Below are 22,262 nucleotides of genomic sequence, written 5' to 3'. Positions count from 1 at the left end.
AAAGGATTGGGGACAAAGGATTGGGGACAAAGGATTGGGGACAAAGGGGTCTTTTTCAGGAAGGCAGATGACTAATGGAGTTCCACATAGATCAGTGTTGGAACTACAACTATTCACATTTTATATTAACAATCTGGACAAAGCAACTGAGGGCATTATTGCTGAGTTTGTATATAACAAAAATAAGTGAAGGGACAGGTGGGTTTCAGAAAGTGGAGAGGTTGCAGAAGATTGAACAGGCTAGGACAGTGGGGAAAGAACTGGCAGATGGAATGCAATCTGGGAACATGTGACGTTATGCACTTTGGTAGGAAGAACAGAGGCATTTACTATTTTCTAAATGGGAAAAGGCTTCGGAAATCTGAAGCAGAAAGGGACTTCGGAGTCCTAGTTCAGGATTCTCTTAAGGTTAACATATGGGTTCAATTAGCAGTTAGGAAAGCAAATGCAGTGTATTTCGAGAGGACTAGAATACAAGAGTAGGAATGTACTGCTAAGGCTATATAATGCACTGATCAGGCTGAATTTGGAATATTGTGAGCATTTGTAAGGCCTGTATGTAAGGAAGGAGGTGCTGGCCTTGGAGGGAGTCCCGAAGAGGTTTGCAAGAATGATCCCAGCGATGAAGGGCTTGTCTTATGAGAATTAGTTGAGGACTCTAGGTCTGTACTTGGGAGTTTAGAAGGATGAGGGGAAATCTCATTGAAACGTAGAATACTGAAAGGCCTAGATACAGCGGGCTTGGAGAAGACGTTTCCACTAGAAAAGGAGACTAGGACCTGGGGACACAGTTACAGAGTGAAGGCACAACCCTCTGGAACTGAGATAGGGAAGAATTTCTTAAGCCAGAAAAAGTGATAAATCTGTGGAATTCATTGTCACAGAAGGCTGTGGAGGCCTTGAGTGTATTTAAGACAGAGATAGATAGGTTCTTGATAAGTAAGGGGATCAAAGATTATGGGGAGAAAGCAGGAGAAACACATCAGTTACGATCGAATGACAGAGCAGACTGGATGGGTCAAACAGCCTAATTGATATCTTATGGTCTTATTATTGAGCAATTTAGGTAATTAGCAACCTATGCCCTTGGAACTAGCCATATACATTCAGCAACTGTTCAGAATGAGCAAGCATATGAGCAAGAAAGGTCAAGAAAATCACACTTCATCTCTTTCATCAAACAGCTATATTGATCTAGGCAATTTAGCTCAAACAGAGCGCTGCATATTTTCATATTCTGATATTTCACAAACTACCATTCCCAATTCCACTGGCCCACTTAGTTTAGTCAAGTTTGGAAGGGGTTGCTGAAACCAGAGTATTTGTGCAATAGAAACCACCTCAATCCCAACACTAAGTCACCAAGTTCAGTATTCTCAACTCTGAAAAACTCCTGAAACAAGCATTTTTTTTTGACCTTTCAGCCAATTTAGGGCCATTATAAAACTTTCACCTTTTTGGATTTCTGCTAACAGTTGGTGTTAACTGAAGCTCACCTTTGCTGTCAAACAACTTTCAAAATCTTGCTTCATATTGGATACAGCCACTTTGTCCTGAGGTCTTTTGGGACCGCTGCAGCATGATACCACAGTGCTGAGATCTAGTTCCACAATCTACATAGCATAAAAAATATTATTTTGGCAAAACACAAGGACATGAAATGAAGTACAAAAAAGCAACACATGTCTGAACACAAACGCTATTTGCTAACATTTTTTATACAAATTGTTGGTAGTGCAAAGGAAATTTACTGTGTACCAAAATCTGAAAAGCTTTTCCATATTTAGAATTATATGCACATAATAGATAATAAACCTCCATGTTATATACCAGTTTTCACTGCTCTTGAAAGTAACATGGAAAAGTAATTAATTACATTTCTGAACATAGTTTGGTGGCAACAGACATTTAGTGATATCAACATATTTTCTCTGAACAAAATAATGTCTTCTATGGAACATTTACTTGCATTAGTAAAAGCACATTTAGTGAGTCACTGAAAAGAAGTTTTTTTGCAACACGCCAGGCAACTTTTAGAACTATGCTTCTTTGTAAAATGTTGGGAGCCATTATTGCTGGTGAAGGAAATATTTCTCATTCCTGTGCCCAAACATCACCGGTCATACACTAGTCTAAACACAGTTCAAATCCTCAATGCCTCTGCCCAACTAAATTCAAGAACAGCAACCCCTAAACAACACACGTGACAACTGTCAATTTCCAATAGTAACCACTCTGGGCTTGCAGTCAGATGCCAAGTTAGTATCAGAGTTTGCAAAAGATCTGTGCTATGCCAATGAGGCATGATTGCACAAATCATTTTCTCCCAGGGCAGCCAGAAAGCAGAGGCAATTTTCATCAGCTGAGCTGGTACCCACAGCTTAAAAGTCAAAGGCAAGTATGGAACGACATCACTAATCTATCAGCTGTTAAACATACATAGTTTGATGCAGTACTTCAGCATCTACACTCAGCTACACAACCACTATTTAGTATTGTAGACACCACGTAATATTGTACAGTATCTTAAATAAAGTTTTCTTGTGGATCATCAGAATTGATCAAATTTCAATGTAAGTCATTTAAAGTAAATTAGACACAGTTAGGCTTGTTTCCTCAGTAGTAATGAAATTTGTAGAATTCTGGAGTTCTCCGTGAATGGTTGTTTCCCAGGTATCTTTTTCACCAGGCACTGACTTTGAAGATTGAAAGAAATAGAAAGAGAAGGAAAGCAAGCTTTTCAAATCTTGTTGTCATAAATTCATAATCTTTTTTCTCAACTCTGCCAAGCAATCTACTTAATAATGGTTCATTGTGTACTGCAGTCCCATTGAATTTCCAAGTTGAATCCTCCACAGGCAACCTTTCAGCTCCCAAGAGAGATGTGAATTTCTTGATGCTGACTTAGTTATCTGGTTTTGCTATATTTGGATGAAGCCATAATTTCAGTGCAGTTTACTGCCCCCATACCTCCTCCCTCACCCCCATCCCAGGCCCCAAGAAGACTTTCCACATCAAGCAGATGTTCACCTGCACATCTGCCAATGTGGTATACTGCATCCGCTGTACCCGGTGTGGCTTCCTCTACATCGGGGAAACCAAGCGGAGACTCGGGGACCGCTTTGCAGAACACCTACGCTCGGTTCGCAACAAACAACTGCACCTCCCAGTCGCGAACCATTTCAACTCCCCCTCCCATTCCTCAGACGACATGTCCATCCTGGGCCTCCTGCAGTGCCACAACGATGCCACCCGAAGGTTGCAGGAACAGCAACTCATATTCCGCTTGGGAACCCTGCAGCCCAATGGTATCAATGTGGATTTCACAAGTTTCAAAATCTCCCCTCCCCCCACCGCATCCCAAAACCAGTCCAGCTCGTCCCTGCCTCCCTAACCTGTTCTTCCTCCCACCTATCCCCTCCTCCCACCTCAAGCCGCACCTCCATCTCCTACCGACCAACCTCATCCCGCCCCCTTGACCTGTCCGTCCTCCCTGGACTGACCTATCCCCTCCCTAACTCCCTACCTACACTCACCTTTCCTGGCCCCATCCCCGCCTCTTCGACCTGTTTGTTTCTTCTCCACCTATCCTCTCCTCTATCCCTCTTCTATCCGCCTCCCACTCTCTCCCTATTTATTTCAAAACCCCCTTCCCCTCCCCCTTTTCTGATGAAGGGTCTAGGCCCGAAACGTCAGCCTCTCTGCTCCTATGATGCTGCTTGGCCTGCTGTGTTCATCCAGCCCTGCACCTTGCTGTCTCGGATTCTCCAGCATCTGCAGTTCCTACTATTACTGTATTCCATATTGGTTCTTCAGTATGCCTCAATCTGCAGTCAGGCGATCACAACAGCCATTTTAGATCCATAACTGTACCCTTAAAAAGCATTTTTTTCCATAAAGGTCTCAAGTAATATTATTAACAATGGAAGCTGAATACCGATAGTCTATAATTTACAATGTTGTAACAGGCTGGAGGGAAACTCCGGAGAAATTCCCAATATGGAAGGACAATAGATTTATTCCAATAAGATGCTCCTTGAAACCTTGCCACTGCCCTAAAATAGAGTTTCCACAAAGAGGATAAGTGTATTGCAAGTTATTGAATTACATTCAGAAAAGTGCCTAGACTAAACTATTGGCTGATCTCAATAATTGGGATTTTCCGTGGAGGGATGAAACAAATTGTTGAAGGCACCTGTTCTTGATCACTATGCCACAGTGGCTGCTACTGACATCAAACAAGGAGAGAAATGGGTTAAGGGGTGAGCACAGTTACTGTTTGCAATCCCTGGAAAAACTTAAATATAAAGAATTCGAGTTATATCAGCACTCTCCATGGAACTGTTTATCAGTATTAGGAGAAGACCTTTTCCAGTCGATAAGGAGGACAGAACATTTACCCATCAACCTCACCCCCAGTGTGTCTGTCATTAAAAGTATTCAACTCTGAAGAATTAAGACATCCTGAGGACATAACTTGCATTTATATAGGTGCCTCTTATTCCTTTTCTTTCCCCCAAATCACACCAAGCCTGTAACTTAATATCTCACCTCTGATGCCTGTATAACCATTGACTTGAAAGACTTGGGACAAACTTACCATACTATATATATTGTAGATTCCAAAGATTTACAATTTGGCAAGGTTTCTTAGCACCTGTCAATTTTCCTGAACACACCAGGATCCTCTTACCTGTGTAAACTCTGGATCCTCAGATGAATCACTGAAATCCCTGAACATTCCAACTGCTTTTAGATATCTCTCAATGTAGTTCAGCTTATTTTCATCTCGACCTTAAACAAGTACCAGAAAACACAAAGAAAGTAGTACATATAATTGCTTTATTTAATCAAAAAATATCTTTTAGCAGTAAAAAGAAATGTTGGTTTTGAAACACAAGAGGTAACCATGGCTTTAATAAGCAAAGATTCCACAACAGAAATCTTCCGATGTAAAAGACTAACTATATACGTAAAACAAAGAAAAGAAACCCATATTACAGTTGGGATGTCTGTGATTAAGTACTTTCACAGACAGGTATTCAAAGTTTTCTCAGGACCATACATTTTTCATAGATTGCAACTCACATTTCATCTGCACTGGATGGAACACAAAACCCTCTCCTTGCTGTAATGGTTGCCAGCAAATGCAACTCTTTATCCAGCTACCAGCAAAATGGATCAGCACAGTGTTTCATCCTTCAGAATCTCACTGCTGAGGTGAGGAAAGGGTTATGGGGAATGAAAGCCTACAGGGGAAGAAAGGCCTACAGAGGAAAGATGGCACATGTGTGATGGAAAGTTAAAGATACTATATCCTAAAACCTAAGTACCACTGCACCAGAACACCGCCCTGGCAAACTGTTTTAATCTTCTTTTACAGGAGTCTAAAGTTCCGCTTTAGATACCATGCACAAGAGAAATCAATCCAATGTCCTCGGACAACACTTAATTCTTTATAGCAATAAAACAAATTTTTATTCTGTTTCTAACATTGCTATCTTCTAGTGTTTACTGTGCAAAATAGATTGTTCAGTTCCCCTACAGTATGATTGTGACCATGCTTCAGAAGCAGTATTTCAATATGTCCAAATTGTGAAAGGCTGCTATGTAGGTGTATACTCACTCATTCCCCACAGTCAATGGTTTTTTTTAAAAAAAGAAGAAACTTCAGTACGGAACTTTATAAAACTTTAAATATTTAAACAGTCCAAGCCATCAGGACCTAGAAGCCAGAGTAGTTTTGGCTTATGAGGCCACAGACACCCTTTCTATGTGTGTTTGGATTTATTTCACTAGTCCAAGCTGTGACATTTCCTGAGAAATAATGATGGTCTGGTCTTATCTCTGCTTCAACATTAGAAGATGAATCTTCAGAAATGTGCAAATTAATAGTGACATTCACAAATATACTACATGCACATATTATCAATGTGAAAAATGCAACTCCTCCCAAAAAAATTGCAATAGGGATAACACTATGATTTGAATGCTCTGCCAAAAAGGATGGTGAAAGCAGATTTAACAGTAACCTTCTAACAGGAAGAGAATAAACAGTGATAGCATAAACTTCAGAACTTTAATAACTGCCTGGATTGAAAGAAACAGCAATAACTCTGTCTGGAATAAACTGTTAAGGGACAAGGACAAACTGTTATGCAGGAACTGAAAACAATTAGCCACGCCTGGGGAGAAGAAAGAGTCAAAGCTACACAAACAAACTGTTTTAACAACTGGTTGATAAATTGTGCCACGAGGCGTTATGCCTTAAGCGCAAGGATAACTGATTGCCCTGCAGAAGAATTTAAGGAGTTAACTGCAGGAAAGCTGTGTCTTCAAAGACAGTCAATGCCAAATGTAACAAGGAAGAGGCAAGCTACTTCTGCTAAGGGGACATGATGCAGGCTTGCAGTATTGAGGATGAAAGAATCTAAAGGATCATCAATAACTCACACTAGAAACTTGAAGGATGGAAAATCCTGTAAGAATTCAACTCCAGGATTCCCTGGGAGCAGAATTCCAGAGAACAACACTGCATAAGGACTGAACCCTGGACACATCTGGAGACTGATATTGATAGATAATGGCAAAATTCTACCATTAATCAGGTAATAGCTAAGATGGATGTGAGGCTTAACTTGCTTATTGGAGGGTCTTAGTTTGGTTGCTAGATGCAATAAAGTTTAAATAATTGTTTAAGTATTTGATTATCTGTGCAATTTCTTAAAAAGTAGTTGAATTAAAGATAGCATGTGGTAACTTACACACAACTTCAAGGAGAGAAAATTTATATGTGGTATGGAGAAAGATTAGTCATGAGACAATTTAACCAAATCTCTCGAACAGCCACCACGGGCACAATACAGTAAAATGCCTCATATCATGGGTTCCACAGATTGGCAAAAATCAATTCTTCAGCATTACTGATGCGTTATAAAAGTGTGGCTGATGAACAGTTGTGACATACTCAGAGTAATTATAAATGCACATTGCAATAGATTCCAAATTAATACCTGTTTGTTCCAGGTACTTCATGCTAATTTTATCAACAGGAAAGAAAGCTGCGGTTGCCCCATACTCAGGACACATGTTGGCAATAGTTGCTCGATCAGCAATGGATAACTGCACCACTCCCGGTCCAAAGAATTCAACAAATTTCCCCACAACCCCAACCTGGCGAAGGTGCTGTAAAGGAAAATTAAATACAAAAACTGTTTCAACACAAGTTAATAATCTTTGTTAATAACAACTTGTTGCTGTGAAGAATTAGATTAAGAATTTATGGAGTTTGAAAAATATAAAAACAATTATAATTGATTTAATGAAAATGAACACAAATTAGAACTCTAACATGTACTTACTTTTGTAATTGTGAGGACTATATCTGTTGATGTTACCAAGGATTGTGGGCTTCCCATCAATTTATAGCCAACCACCTCTGGAAGAACCATGCTGATTGGCTGGCCCAACATTACTGCTTCAGCCTCAATGCCACCCACACCTGTGAAGGAAACAATATTCGCATTACTAGTGGGACCCAAAATGCCAAACATGGCTGGTGCGAGGGTAATGTTTCAGAATGCCATGGGTTCAAATCCGACTTCAGAAAATCAAATATAAAAATCTAGGCTGACTTTTCCAATGCTACACTCTGTCATTGGTATCATTTTTTCCAGAAAAGATATAAAACTGAAATATCATCCACCACCTGAGGAGGACATCAACATAGGGCCATGGGATATTTAAGAAAACTAGAGGAGACCCCTTGATGTCTTGGTTAATATTCATCCCTCAAGCAAAACCTTAGCTAAAGTGGGAATCAAAGTTATGTTCATATTATTTGAACCACAAACTAACCAAATAGCAAACTGAGTTAACTGGCCCCATATATTTCTGAGTGTACCAGTATAAAATATGTCCACACAGTGCAAATTAAATCAGAGTACCAACTAAACTGGCTTAAGATAACAATAAAGGGGTGACTTAAAATAGAACAAATCCTCAGGTCCCCTGCAACACGTGCTGAAAAAAGTAATCACATGCAGCCATCGTTTAAAAAAAAAATGAATGCACAACAAATTGCATGTTACACACCAGGTTTCCTGGTACATGCTCCCAGCTGCCGAGGATCCACATAATAGTGCAATTGGAAAAATTTTTTTTTATGACCAAATATGGGTTGAATGGATTAGTTCAACATTTTATTCTGCAGAGTGGAAGGAAGTGCTTGCAAAAACCATGGCACATACAAAGGGCCAACTTTTGACTAGTGGGGGGGGCAGCACTTCTGTTTTGAGGAACTGACTGAAATACTTGATCTTATTCAAGCAACATATTCTTAGAATGAAGCCAAATATTTAAGCAGCAATTGAGCATGATGTACTTTTTAAACTTGTGTAAAACCTTGTCAATACATTTTTCCATACCTGTAACTAGAGCAAGTAGAATTGTCACAAGGTTTAGGTCTACTGCAGATGTCCCCTTCTGGACAGAAGTCTCATAAACAGCGTGCACCACTTGCATCTAGCTTTTTTTTAAATTTGGAATTTTACAGCACAGAAGCAGACTAATCAATGCTGGTGTTTATAATCACAGAAATAAACACTGTTCACATTACTTTATCTATGTCTTCCTCCATTTTGTACGTATCTAGCTTTACTTTAAATACATTTATACTATTTATCTCAAAAACGTATACTTACATGGCACCTTTAACACAATAAACTCTGCAGTCTCAAGAGTTTCAAACAAAATCTGACACCAAGCCACATATGGGGGTACTGAGTGAGAGCTAGAGATCCAAAGAAATTTAGGAAAGAAATTCCAGAGATAAAGGGCTGAATGCATGACTGCCAATGACAGGCCAAAGAAAAGCAGGAACACCCTACCAATGTAAAAATTGTACCCCACCCTGTAATCTGAGATGGATATGTCTTATACTTAAGCACGTGCACATTTCCCATCCCTCCTCTGGTCTTAACGCAGTGAGTAAACGCCTGATGCCCATTAAGGTGCTTAACTGTCATGAGAACAGATACAAACAAACCTGACTTACTATACTCAAACGTCTTTTCTTGATACATGAGAAAACATTAATGAATCATGCACCTTGTTCCTTGCATAGGCTGCTTATTTATTTTGGCATTCTCTCTTCTTATAAGCAACTCTGTGAGAACTTTGCTTGCATGTCCCCAACCAAATTTCACAAACAGTTTTAAAGGTGACCTGCCTGCCCTGCCAATGTCTCTCTTTATCCTGATATTTTCTATGCCCACACCAAATTGAAGGTTGGGGTTTCCACTCTCATTTTTTCCTTTTCATTGCTTTACCATTAGGCCAGTCAATAAAACTAGCTGCATCTCTAGTCTAAATACAGTGCCTCAGTAGACATCCAATGAACAGGTCATCTGCAAAGCTAAGAAGCTGTGGTGCTCTCTGCAACAATGAAACAAACACTAGCTTCAATGTGTTGTATGAATTCTAATCTAAATATTTCAGCTCTCCTATTCAGTGAATCTAACCCCTAAGGAGCTGTATTTAACTTAACAGGAGCACTTCAAGTAAACGTAATTACTTAGATCCTCCCATAAAAGGACAGTTGCAAATCCTGAAAAAAGACAGGAGCACTCAACATTCACTGGGATTATTCTCTGTATTATTTACCCAAGACATTTACCATGAATGGTTTGGAGTTGCAAAAAGAACAAAAGAGAAGTACGATACAGGAACAGGCCCTTCCGCCCTCCAAGCCTGTGCCGATCATCATGCCCTGACTAAACTAAAAAAACAACAAACCTTCTGCCCTTATTCGGTCCATATCCCTGTATTCCCTCCCTATTCATGTAACCATCCAGATGCCTCTTAAATGTCGCCAACATGCCTGCTGCCACCACCTCCATTAGCAGTGCATTCCAGGCTCCTATGGCTCTCTGCATGAAAAACTTTCCTCACACATCTCCCTTAAACTTTTGCCCTTTGACCTTGAACCATGGCCCCTTGTAATTGAAACTTCAACCCTGGAAAAAAGCCTCTGACTACCCACCCTATCTATGCCTCTCAATTTTGTAGACCTCTATCCGCCATCTTTCTAGTGAAAACAATCCTAGCCTTTTTAACCTTTCCTCATAGCCAATGCCTTCAAGACCAGGCAACATCCTAGGGAACCTTCAACGCACACTCTCCAAAGCTTCCACGTCCTTCAGATAATGTGGCAACCAAAACTGCACACAATACCCCAATGCAGCCTAACAAGGGTTTTGTATAGCTGGTTTGTCAACTGTTATACTCCGTGCCCCAGCCAATGAAGGCAAGCATGCCATATGCCTTCTTAATCACCTTGGCCACCTGTGTTGCCATTTTTAGGGAACTGTCGATCTGCATGGCCAGATCCATCAGTATGTTAATGTTCCTAAGGATTCTGCCATTTACTGTATAATTCACACCTAAATTTGATACTCCAAAATGCATCACCTCACATTTGTCTGGATTAAACTCCATCTGCCATTTCTGTGCCCAAGTCACCAATCTATTGATATCCCCTTGTATCCTTTCACAATTGATCATCGGCACTATCAGCAACTCTACCAATCTTCATGTGATTTGCAAACTTATTAAATCAGACCACCCAACTTTTCCTCCAGATCATTTATATATACTACAAACAACGGAGGACTTAAGACTGATCACTGCGGAACACCATTTGTTACTGGTCTCTATTCTGAAAAATACACTTCCACCACTACCCTCCATCTTCTATGACCAAGCTAGTTTTGTATCCATCTAGCCAGCCCACCCCAAATCCCATGTGATTCTAGTTTTTGTACCAATCTGCTATGTGGGACTTTATCAAGTGCCGAACTGAAGTCCATACAAACCACATCCAAAGTTCTTCCCTCATCAATTATCCTCGTTTCCTCTTCAAAAAATTCACTCAGGTTGGTGAGACATGGCCTTCCCCGTACAAAACCATGCTGCCTGTCACTAACTAGTTCATTTTCTTCCAAATGTGCATATATCCTGTCCCTCAGTATCTTCTCCAAGAACTTCCCCATCACAGATGTCAGACTCACCAGCCTATAATTTCCTGGATTATTCCTGCTTCCTTTCTTAAAGGAGGGAACAACATTGGCTAATCTCCAGTCCTCTGGAACCTCGCTTGTGGTCAAGGAGGATGTGAAGATATCTGCTAATGCCCCAGCTATTTCCTCCCTTGCCTCTCGCAGTAACCTGGGATAGATCCCATCTGGTCCTGGGGACTTGTCTACCTTAATGCAATTTAGGATACCCAAAACTTCCTCTTTTAATATACTGACATTCTCTAGAGTATTCACACACTCATCCCTGATGTCAACATCAGTCATGTCCTTCTCCACGGCAAATACCAATACAAAGTACTTATTAAGGATCTTTCCCACTTCCTGTGGCTCCCCGCATAAGTTCCCTCCTTTGTCCTTGAGTGGGCCTACTTTTTCCCTTGCTACCTTCCTTCTTCTAATATATGCATAAAAAGCCTTGGGATGTTCCTTGACCCTGTTTGCTGAAGACATTTCATGGCCCCTTTTCGCCTTCCTAATTCCGCATTTAAGTTCCTTCCTAATTTCTCTATATTCCTCAAGGGCTTTGACAGGTTGTAGCTGTCCAGACTTATCATATGCATCCTTTTTCCTTTTGACTAAGTTTACAAATTCCCTTGTCATGCATGGTTCCTGGATCTTGCCATTCTTATCCTTCAGTTTTGCAGGGACATGCATGTCCTGCACTTTAATCAAATTGTATTTAAAAGCCTCCCACATGCCAGATATACATTTGCCCTCAAATAACTGCTCCCAATCCACATTCCCCAGTTCTTGTCTAATTTGGATGTAGTTGGCCCTTGCCCAATCAAACACCCTCACCCAAGGGTCACTCTTGTCCTTGTCCATGACTGCTCGAAATCTTATGGAGTTATGGTCACTAAGCCCAAAATGCTCTCCTACTGAAATATCAATCATCTGTCCTGGCTCATTCCCTATACCAAGTCTAGTATGGCCTTCTCTCCGGCTGGATTGTCAAAATACTGTCTCAGAAAGCCCTCATAGACACATCTAACAAATTGCTCTCCATCCGAGCACCTGGCTCTAAAGTGAGTCCCAGTCAATAAGAGGAAAGTTGAAATCACCCACCACAACTACCTGCTTTTTTAAACACCTTTCTAGTATCTGACTACACATCTGCTCCTCTGTCTCACATGGGCTGTTGGGAGGTCTATAAAAAACTCCCAACATCGTGATTTTACCCTTCCTATTCCTGAGCTCCACCCATCATGCCTCACTGCAAGATTCGTCCGATGTATCCTCCCTCAACACAGCTGTGATGTGATCCCTAATCAGCAATGCAACTCCCCCCACCCAAAACAGAGATATCCTAGAATGTTAAGATGTCAGTCCCACCCCTCCTTTAATCATTTCTCTGTAATAGCAATATCACAATTCCCATGCAGTAATCCAAGCTCTTGGTTCATCTGCCTTACCTGTTAAATTCCTTGCATTGAAGAAGATGCACTCCAAACCTCCAGTTTCTCCGAGCCCCATAACTTCCCTCTACCTGTTCTTACTCTGCACTATGCACATCTCGGTCTCTCCTTTGTCCCGAGTCCCTGCACTTACTAGTCTGTACTTCCGGTTCCCGCCCCCCGTCACACTAGTTTAAACCCACCTGAAGAGCTCTAGCAAATCTCCCATCCAGGGTATTGGTGCCCCTCCAGTTCAGGTGCAACCCATCCTTCTTGTACAGGTCCCACCTTCCCCAGAAGACATCCCAATGATCCATATATCTAAAGCCCTCCCTTCTACACCAGCTCTGTAGCCACGTGTTCAACTGTACTCTCTCTGTTCCTGACCTCCATAGCCCATGGCATGGATAGTAATCCTGAGATTACTACTCTGGTAGTCCTGCTCTTTAGCTCCCTACCTAACTCCCTGAAATGTCCTTGCAGGACCTCTTCCTACCTATGTCATTTGTGCCAGTGTGGACAATGACTCCATGCGTTTTCCCTCCCGTTTCAGGATGTCCTGTACCCACTCCAAAACACCCAGGACCCTGGCACCAGGGAGGCAACACACCATCCGAGAATCTTGTTCATGGCCACAGAAATTCCTGTCTTTGCCCAAGTATTGAGTCACCTACTACTATCACTCGTCTGGACTTTGCCCCACCCTGCTCTACAGCAGAAGCAGTTGTGGTGCCACAGGCCTGGCTGCTGCTTGTACCATCTCCTGAGAGGCTAGCCCCAGGTAATAGTATCCAAAACGGTATACCTGTTAGAGAAGGGAATATCCACAGAAGACTCCTGCACTACCTGCCTGCCTTTCCTGGCAGTCACCCATCTCTGTCTGGACCTGTGGTGTGACCAGCTCCCTAAAGCTAGTGTCTATCACTCTCTCTGTCCCCTGTATGCACCACAGTGTGTCCAGCTGCTTCTCCAACCAAACCACAGCTGATGAATTTTTATGTAACACTGCATAATCAACTGTTTATTAATATCTTTAAAATTGTAAAACAATTTTGAACAATACAAAATCTGGGCCGCTATTCAAAAAGCAAAAAGAGTTAATCACTTTCCTAGAACAATAATATACTTAAATCCCAATAATAATCTCAGACACGCAAACATCAACAGGTCGCTTACCCCAGCCAAGCACGCCTAGGCCATCGATCATTGTTGTGTGAGAATCCGTACCAACTAGACTGTCAGGGTAGTAATATCCATCCTGATCAAACACTACCCGCGCCAAATATTCCAAATTCACCTGGTGGATGATTCCTGAGCCAGGGGGAATAATCCTCATATTTCGAAAAGCTTTAGAACCCCACTTTAAAAGAAAAAAAAATGCAAAAAAGATTTAGATTTAATTCAACAGCACATTAAGGAGCTAAGTAATTGCTTACAATGCCTATCACTTTAAATAAATTGCTGCTAATAAATTCTGTGAGAAACAGTGTATGGTAAAACTTCAAACCACAGATTAACAAACTTTTGTTTTTAGGTGATTTCCCTTCTTAAGTTGTCAACACCTGCTGGGTTGTAAGTCCATACATGCCTGTTCATTCAAGTATGAACACAGATAAAGACTAACCATGTTACTCGACTGCAAAGGCATCACATGAGATAGCCCTTTCCTCATCTGAAATGACTGTTTGTCAACAGAAGTTGCTGGATAGAAACAAAGAGCATGAAATTTACCAGATTTACTCTCCCACTCCCCCAGCTAAGTTGGAGACTTAGCCGATTTTAACCTGAAATCAATCATCACAAAAGACTGGGAACTGGGTACTTCCTGGCTGTATAGTTCAGCTGCACATTGTCCTAATCAGTTAAGCCACTGAGCGAACAGGAGGGCATATTTTGATACTATTTTATCAACTATCAGTATTGACTATCTGACCCAACTGCTGGGAAGCAGGAAGGAAATTCTGGGATTACTGGAGATTATCAAAAATTTAAAACATGATCTTTTCACATTAAATTCTGATGTAAACACACTGCAGCATAGTTCATGAAACTTGCTATTATCTATGCTTATTCTCCATCGTGGGCGGAACTGGAAGAGTTTCAGAATTCTAGTTCTTCCCCTCTTCCTCCTTGGAGAACTTTACTTCATTACACAAGGTCAAGACTAATAATTTACAATATCTTTCTTCTCTGGCACACAAAACAGTAAAAATGCAATTTATTACAGAATAGCTGCCAAAAGAAAGCACAAAGTATAATACCTTCAAAAACTCAAATCTTTCTTTGTTTCTTTCAAATTCAATTTCTTGATTTTTTTGCAAGCTGTCTGGCCTGGAGGAAAGCAAAATCAGAACTAGATTAGGTTAAGCATGATATCATTTGGCACATAAATTCAGGATGACTACTGCATTCAAAATTTATATTTAATAATGTTACCATAGTTAAAGTGGGAAGGAAAAAACACTTACTGTAACATTTGAAAGGGATTTGAGAAATGCTGACCAATCACCAGCAGATCTCCTCCTTTGTGAATTTATAGTGAAATAATGGAGGTCAAAGACTGATTCCATCTAGACCACAAACCCCAAATGGAACACAACATAAACCACTAAATTCTGAATACTTTAGCCTTGATTTCCCAGTTATACACACAGAATGATACTGTGGCATCTCAAGTAACACAGGTTTTTCCATGCATAACCTATTACTCAATTTCACACCATATATTTCTAGCAAAAGTCTCCAAGGGTTTAACCCAGGGTTTCAGAGTTGCAAGCTGATATTTCAGGGTCAGGAGTTATGTCACTGTGTAGCTTTGCCTCCCTCCAACCTCACTCTTGCAAGCCTGCTGTCCCCTACCCTCGGCACTGGTCTTCGCACCCCCACACTATACACTCTCAATTATCAGAGGGGTCACGACAATTTAAGCCTCTAAACAGGGTCATAGCAGGAGAAAGTTTGACAACCACTGGTTTAATCAGTTTAACCATAAGTTCACTTTATGTTTTATTATAATTATCAAGGCTAAAATGTTTAATTTATCAGGAAAAATTGTACAGATTTGACCTATACTCTTTGAATGCAGATATTTGAGGTTTATGATTAAAGGATCTCTCTGCCCTATTTCCTCTAATGGGTATAGTCCAGAACAAGACATACAAGCCTGAATCAAGAGGCACACCAAACAGGGATTATATCAGAAGCACTTCTTCATCCAAAGATTTGTGGAAATCTGGAATTCTCTTTCCATAAAAAATAAATGCAGTTGAGGCCAGAGGCCAAATGAAATTTTCAAATCTGAGATTGGTAACACATTAGCCATTGGTATTAAGGGTTACAGAACCAAAGGTGGGCAGATAGAGTTAAGCAATGTGAACACTATCTGATTTAACAGCAGTTCTGAAGTAGTCAAGCACAAAAGGCACGAAAAAGTACTGCTGTGCAAATATGCACAGTTCCCAGTGTGGATTAACTTCAGAAAAGAAATTCTATTGGATACTAGATGCCTCTAATGCAATTTACACCTCTATGTGGCTATGAAGGAGTGCTCCCACTACATCTTGATTCCAGAGTACCAATGGTTTTGCAAAACCAGATTTTTCAGATTACATGCCCTCCCCGTTAGCCCTTTAAAGACACCAAACTTGATAAGATGTCCACAAACTTGCATCACAATCCTACCTCATGCTTCATATGACTCTACAAGACATATGTCAGGAGTGTGAAGGAATACTCCTCAATTATCTGGATGAGTGCAGCTCAAACAACAATAAAAAAAACTTGTCACCATCCTGGACAAAGCAGCCCACTTGATTGGCACCACATCCACAAACGTTCACTTCCTCCACCACCATACACTGTAGCAGCAATGTGTACCATCTACAAAATGCAATGCAGAAATTCACCAAGGCTCCTTAGACAGCACCTTTCAAACTCATGACCACTTCCATCTAGAAGGACAAGGGCTGTAGATACATGAGAACACAACCATCGGCAAGTTCCCCTCCAAGCTACTTACCATCCTGACGTGAAAATATATCCGCTCCTTGTGTCACTGGGTCAAAATCCTGGAACCTCCTCCTTAGTAGCATCGTGAATCTAACTACAGCACATAGCTTGCAGTGGTTCAAGAAGGCAGCTCACCAACACGTTCTCAAAGGCAACTAGGGATGGGTACTAAATGATCGCCCAGCCAGTGACACTCACCTCCCATGAATGAATAAAAGAACGCAATCATTTCAGTATACAGAATTGACCTTACTTCAGTCACAGGGTTTACCCATTTCCAAGTAGCCTTTTCATGCATTTTTACTGGGTAAAATTTAGTATGCCCAAGACAAAAGGATAAAGTAAAAATCAAGTGGTTTCACCTTGCCTGGTGTTTCCTGGGTCTTGCTAACCTGCCTCAGTCTTACTCTAAAACCTCCAGAAGTGGGAACTTCCATCTTTATTTGGTTCTCTTGGAGTCATGAAACCGAATCCAAGTTGTATGTGCACTGCCAAGATGGCCTAACTAACCAGCTTTGATGGATTCCATTCAAACGTAATTCCATCCTCTTCCTACTTCCTCTATTGTCACATAGAAATCTTTGGTCCTTCATAGAATATTGCATGCCAACGTAAACAGAAAAAGGCTTTCTCTACAAGCACATTTGAGTTGTTTAGATTAATATTTACCAGTCAATTTTAGCACTTCAAAATCTGGGATTCAAAAGAGGCTGCAATAATTTCCATATCACAAGAATTGGACTACCAATAAATAACCAAAACAGCAAGATGCTTGTTATGCATAAACTGCCTGAAACTACGTGCAAATGCTAACGCATTTAAAATGCTAGGGAAAAAAACTTTAATTTCAGAAAGAAAGCTGCATATGTCTATTCAAACAAATTCTCTGATGTGATTGTAAATATAGATTAGCAGTATTCAATTTAGTCTATCAGCAGCATTCTGTAATTAAATATACACATTATCCTATTTTTCCACTTCCCCAAGGAGCCATTTGTACTTCAATACATCAAAGTGAGCCTGTTATCTGAAAAAAACTAACAAGTGCACAGATCAAGTCTATATTAAAAAAAGCAAAACAAGTCACGCAAATCTAAACTAAAACCACTATAAATAGATTAATGGTTTTAGGAAACTAGCCACATTTATACGAACACAGAACAGATGGCCTTTTCAAACAAAAAGGGAAGCAAACAGCGTGGGTTAGAACAGGAAAAGCACTCCATTAACCTGTAATAAAGAGGTAATATGGTAGCCTACTTCAAGAAAAAGGGGTGCCAACTTCTTGGTAACAGCCAGCACAGAATCCTGTAGATCTGTACATAATTTAAGCAAAAACACCTCATGAATCAAAAAAAAACACTTTGCCCATGGGTCCGAGTAAGACAAGTAATTTGCTGCTCCTTGGAAACTTGAGTTTTAAGCATGTTGGGACCTTATTTGCAAAACTCTAACACTTTTTTTTTAGTATGAATGCTGTTAATGTGAGTATATTAATTATTGCAAGTTGTAATGCAATACTAAATCACTTGCCTTATTTATTCCCACGCTAATTCTTAAGAAGAGCACCTAGTTTTCAATTTGTTATAAAATGAAATATATGCAGCTACTTTATATTCAAATTGGGTTTATACGCAGCTGAGTTACAAAGCAGTTACATAACCACTGTCTTTTACTGCAAAGTATCGTGGAATACAACAGATCCAAAATTTAAAAATTTTTTGTCAACTGGAATTAAATAATCATTTTCAACTGACCTTTTATCACTTCGCATCTACAGCAGAATCCTGTTCTGTGCGCTCAGGACATTTTCAACACAATTTATAATGGGATTGTCTGCCATTACGTTTTAGGCAAGGAAAAAGAAAGCAGCAGATATATCCATGCATCACCCCAGCAACAAAAAAATGTTTTATCATATTATGCCTATCTGGATTTAATTATTTGATGACTAGCCATCATGACTTCAATAAATATTGGTTCCAATACTGTTACATATGAATGGGGTGTGCCATTTCCCTTGACAGTATTCTGTCACTCAACAAGATTATGGCTGACCAACTGCAGCTCCATTTTCCCAATTTATCCCAAGATCCTTTAATTCCTTTAGTAGCCAAGAATCTATCAAACTTGAACATTATTGACAACTGAGCAACCATAACTATCTGGGACAGAAAATCCCAAACATTCACAACCCTCCGAGTGCAGAAATTTCTCATCTTAGAAATAAAGAGTCTACTCTTTAGCCTGAGACTATGATTCCCATCCAGACTTTTCAGCTTGAGAGCAACAGCCTCTCACAGCATCTACACAGTCACGTCTTCAAGTACCTGTTGAAAATAATTAAAAATCTTGCACTGCTTACGTTTTGTACAGCTTTTGTACTGCTGTCACGTGTTGGAAATGATAATTCCAATGTCTGCACTGAATTTAAACTCGTCATATCATGACTACAGTCTAGCTGGCATGTGGCTTGTGCCCAGGCTGTCAACATGATCAGGTGCTTCTCTTTGCTAATTTTCAAAATATACATATAGCCATCTCTTTGGATTTTCAGTACCCATTATTCCATCATATATTTTAGTCATTTCTTTAAGGCAAATTTTCACTTTAGACTAAAACTTGATACAGTTATCCTTCTGTTTGGAGTTCATTTGCCCTATTAAATGCAGTATTAAAACAGTGAAATTTAACACCTCTTCGTCTTTTCCAAACCACAGCATCTTCACATTTCAATTTTTGGTTATTGTTTCCATTTCTAAGAATGATCAACTTAGGTAGATTCCCTGAAAATATATTCTGTCTGACGGACCACATTTTATAGAACATTCTCCAGTATTTTAGACCTGGGCTGATTTATGAGCAAGCAATTGAACTAAAGATTACACGTTTAAAAATTTGGCAGCACCAGCAATGTTATGAAAGGCCAACAAGTAAGTAATAATAAAGACAGCTTTGAAGATGATTTACCACTGTACTGCACATTAAAACATATTTATCAGCATTAGATTAGGGCAAGGGATTAATTCAACCTGACCATTCAGCTTTTGTCATTGTCTCTGCATAGGTATACTATTCAAAAGCATTTATGCACACTCTCAGTAAGCACTTTACAAATATCAGACTTGACAGTTATTGTACTATTGGCAATTAACTTTACAGATTTGTGGCCAAATGCTTTTTTTTCCCCCATAATAAAGGGCCAAGTTTGTTGCTTTTGATCAAAATGGTACTCAAACTAAATTTGATTAGACAAGTTACATCACCTTCACTCAAAACGTATCTTGCTTTACAAAAGTTTACAAAGTAATCCAGAATCATTTTCGAAATGAACACTCAAACTGGAGATATTGGTACCTTAACCTTCACAACTTACCGTCTGTTGAAATCTACTTGGATAGAGTGATCAATAACCAAATCTGCAGGACAAACTGGATTGATCTTCTCCGGATCTCCCCCAAGTTTTTTCACAGCATCTCGCATAGCGGCAAAGTCTACCACAGCAGGTACACCACTGCAGATAGAGCAAATAGTCACAGATGTCAGATTATTTTCACAGAACTTAGCTGTTACAAAACCATGCCTTTACTGAAAAAGTTGGGGATCTTTAGAATTCTTGATAGCGGAGTATTCTGGATGCACTGTTTTTGAATGCATCCAAGTCACAGAATGAGAGATTTTTGGATGCTGTAGGGATAGTGCAGAAAGGCAGAACATCAGCCAGTGAGGTGAAAGTGACTGCTCTACTGTCCTTGACAACAAGGCCACATTTCACCGCGTGTGGCAACAAGGTGTCCTAGGAAAACTAGAATCAATGGGAAGTGGAGCAAAACTCTGATGGTTGGAGTCATGCCTCGCACAAAGGAAAATTGGAGTTGCTGGAGATCAGTCATCTCAGCATCCATCTTCAGCTGCTCATCAATGACTGCCCTTCTACCATAATGTCAGGTGTTTGTGACAACTGCACCATGTTCAGCACTATTCACGACTTCTCAAATACTAACCCAGACTTAGGCTGACAAGTGGCATGTTACATTCACACTACACAGTGCCAGAATCCAACCATTGCTCCTCTGCATTCAATGATATTACCATCACTGAATCGCACAGTGAACAGAAACGGAACCAGACTAACCAAATCCAATCCAGCCTAAAGGAATTAATCCTTCACAGCTTGCATGGGATTTGCTCACAAATATTGGCTATTGTGCTTTCAAGCATCTTGCAAGCCTCAGATCACCATCTCAAGTGAGCTTGGATTCCAATGTTCAGGCTTACATCCTAGCCTGTACACATTTTCCAACCTCATACAAGTCTTGAATTATGAATTTCTGATAAGTACCCAGCAGCCCATCCCCTACCATATCAATCTAGTAAATGGTCTTCTTGTGAACCATGTTACCTATGTCCAGAACTTCATATTGAACAAATACGTCCAAAGTTTAGACTTCAATGAAACTTAGCGCACCGCTAACTTTTTCTTTATCTAAGTCACTCAAGGCTGCACATTGTGTCAAGTCTCTCACCTGGAGTTAGCCCTATTCTCAACATTGGTGGCAAAGCATTGGTCAGGATGGGCAAACATATGACCTTAAATCAATGCATTGAGAACACTGATCTGTGTAGAACACCCTCACACAAATGTTGGATGCAGCAAAAATAATTTTTACATTTTGTTTTAAATTCACTTGTAGGATACTGAGTCACTGGTTAGCAAGCATTTATTGCCCATCCCCAGCTGCCTTTGAGGTCATGGTGGGCTGCCGTCTTGAACAGCTGCAGTCCACACAATTCCCATACGGAGGGAATTCCAAGATTTTGACCCAGCAACAGTAAACGAATGGCGATACATTTCCAAGTCAGATGATAAGTGGCTTGGAGGGAATTTGCAGGTGAGATGTTCCTATGTATCTGCTGCCCTTGTCCTTCTGGATGAATATGATCATGGGTTTGGAAGGTGCTGTCTGAGGATCTTTGGTGAATTTCTGCTGTGCATCTTTTAGGCAGTACACACTGCTGCTACTGAGTGTAGGTGTTGGAGGGGGTGAACGGTCATGGATGTGGTGCTGATCCAGCGAGTTGCTTTGTACTGGATGGTGTCAAGCTTCTGGAGTGCGGTTGGGCTGCACCTATCCAGGAAAGTGGGGAGTATTCTGTCACCCTTCTGAATTGTGCATTGTAGATGGTGCAGACTTTGGAGAGTCTGGAAGCGAGTTACCCACTACAGTATTCCTCACCTCTGACCTGCTATTCTAGCCACAATATTTACATGGCAAGTCCAGTTAAGTTTCTGATCAATGGTAGCACCCAGGATGGTGATTATAGGGATTCAGTGTGCAGATGTTACTTTCAACTTGTCAGCCCAAGCCTAGATATGGTCCAGATCTTGCTGCATTTGAATATGAACTGTTTTAAGATTTAATGAACTGCAAGTGGTACTGAAGGTTGTACAATCATTGGTGCACATCCCCACTTCTGACCTTACGATGGAGAGAAGGTCACTGGTGAAGCAGCCGAAGATGGTTGGATCTAAGACACTACCCTGTGAAGAACTTCTGCAAAGACAGTCATCTAATCTCCAGATTGACCTCCAACAGCCACAACCATGTTCCTATGTGCTTGGTATGATTCTAACCAGTAGAGAGTTTGCCCTGCTTCCCAATCATTCCAGGATACGGTGTAGAGCTGGATGAACACAGCAGGCCAAGCAGCATCAGAGGAGCAGGAAAGCTGACGTTTCGGGTCGAGACCCTTCTTCAGAGAA

At 40.5% G+C, this 22,262-nt stretch overlaps 1 protein-coding gene across 2 annotated transcripts in view; it reads right to left on the bottom strand.

Moving 5' to 3' along the window:
* Positions 1 to 22,262, bottom strand: part of aco1 (aconitase 1, soluble) — a 65,033-nt gene that overhangs the window by 23,390 nt on the left and 19,381 nt on the right. For both annotated transcript variants that reach the window (XM_020526863.2, XM_048593388.1), the window contains exons 4-10: positions 19,875 to 20,012; positions 14,752 to 14,821; positions 13,667 to 13,850; positions 7,362 to 7,501; positions 7,014 to 7,185; positions 4,694 to 4,794; positions 1,497 to 1,613 (exon numbers count right to left, since the gene is read on the bottom strand). In XM_020526863.2, the coding sequence (XP_020382452.1) occupies positions 1,497 to 1,613; positions 4,694 to 4,794; positions 7,014 to 7,185; positions 7,362 to 7,501; positions 13,667 to 13,850; positions 14,752 to 14,821; positions 19,875 to 20,012 (922 nt within the window). The remainder of the gene's footprint in view (positions 1 to 1,496; positions 1,614 to 4,693; positions 4,795 to 7,013; positions 7,186 to 7,361; positions 7,502 to 13,666; positions 13,851 to 14,751; positions 14,822 to 19,874; positions 20,013 to 22,262) is intronic.

This window comes from Rhincodon typus, chromosome 3 (assembly GCF_021869965.1).
Source record: "Rhincodon typus isolate 14 chromosome 3, sRhiTyp1.1, whole genome shotgun sequence".
Classification (NCBI taxonomy): domain Eukaryota; kingdom Metazoa; phylum Chordata; class Chondrichthyes; order Orectolobiformes; family Rhincodontidae; genus Rhincodon; species Rhincodon typus.
Note: the sequence above shows the minus strand (reverse complement) of the source record. Positions and strands in the feature narration are given on the sequence as shown.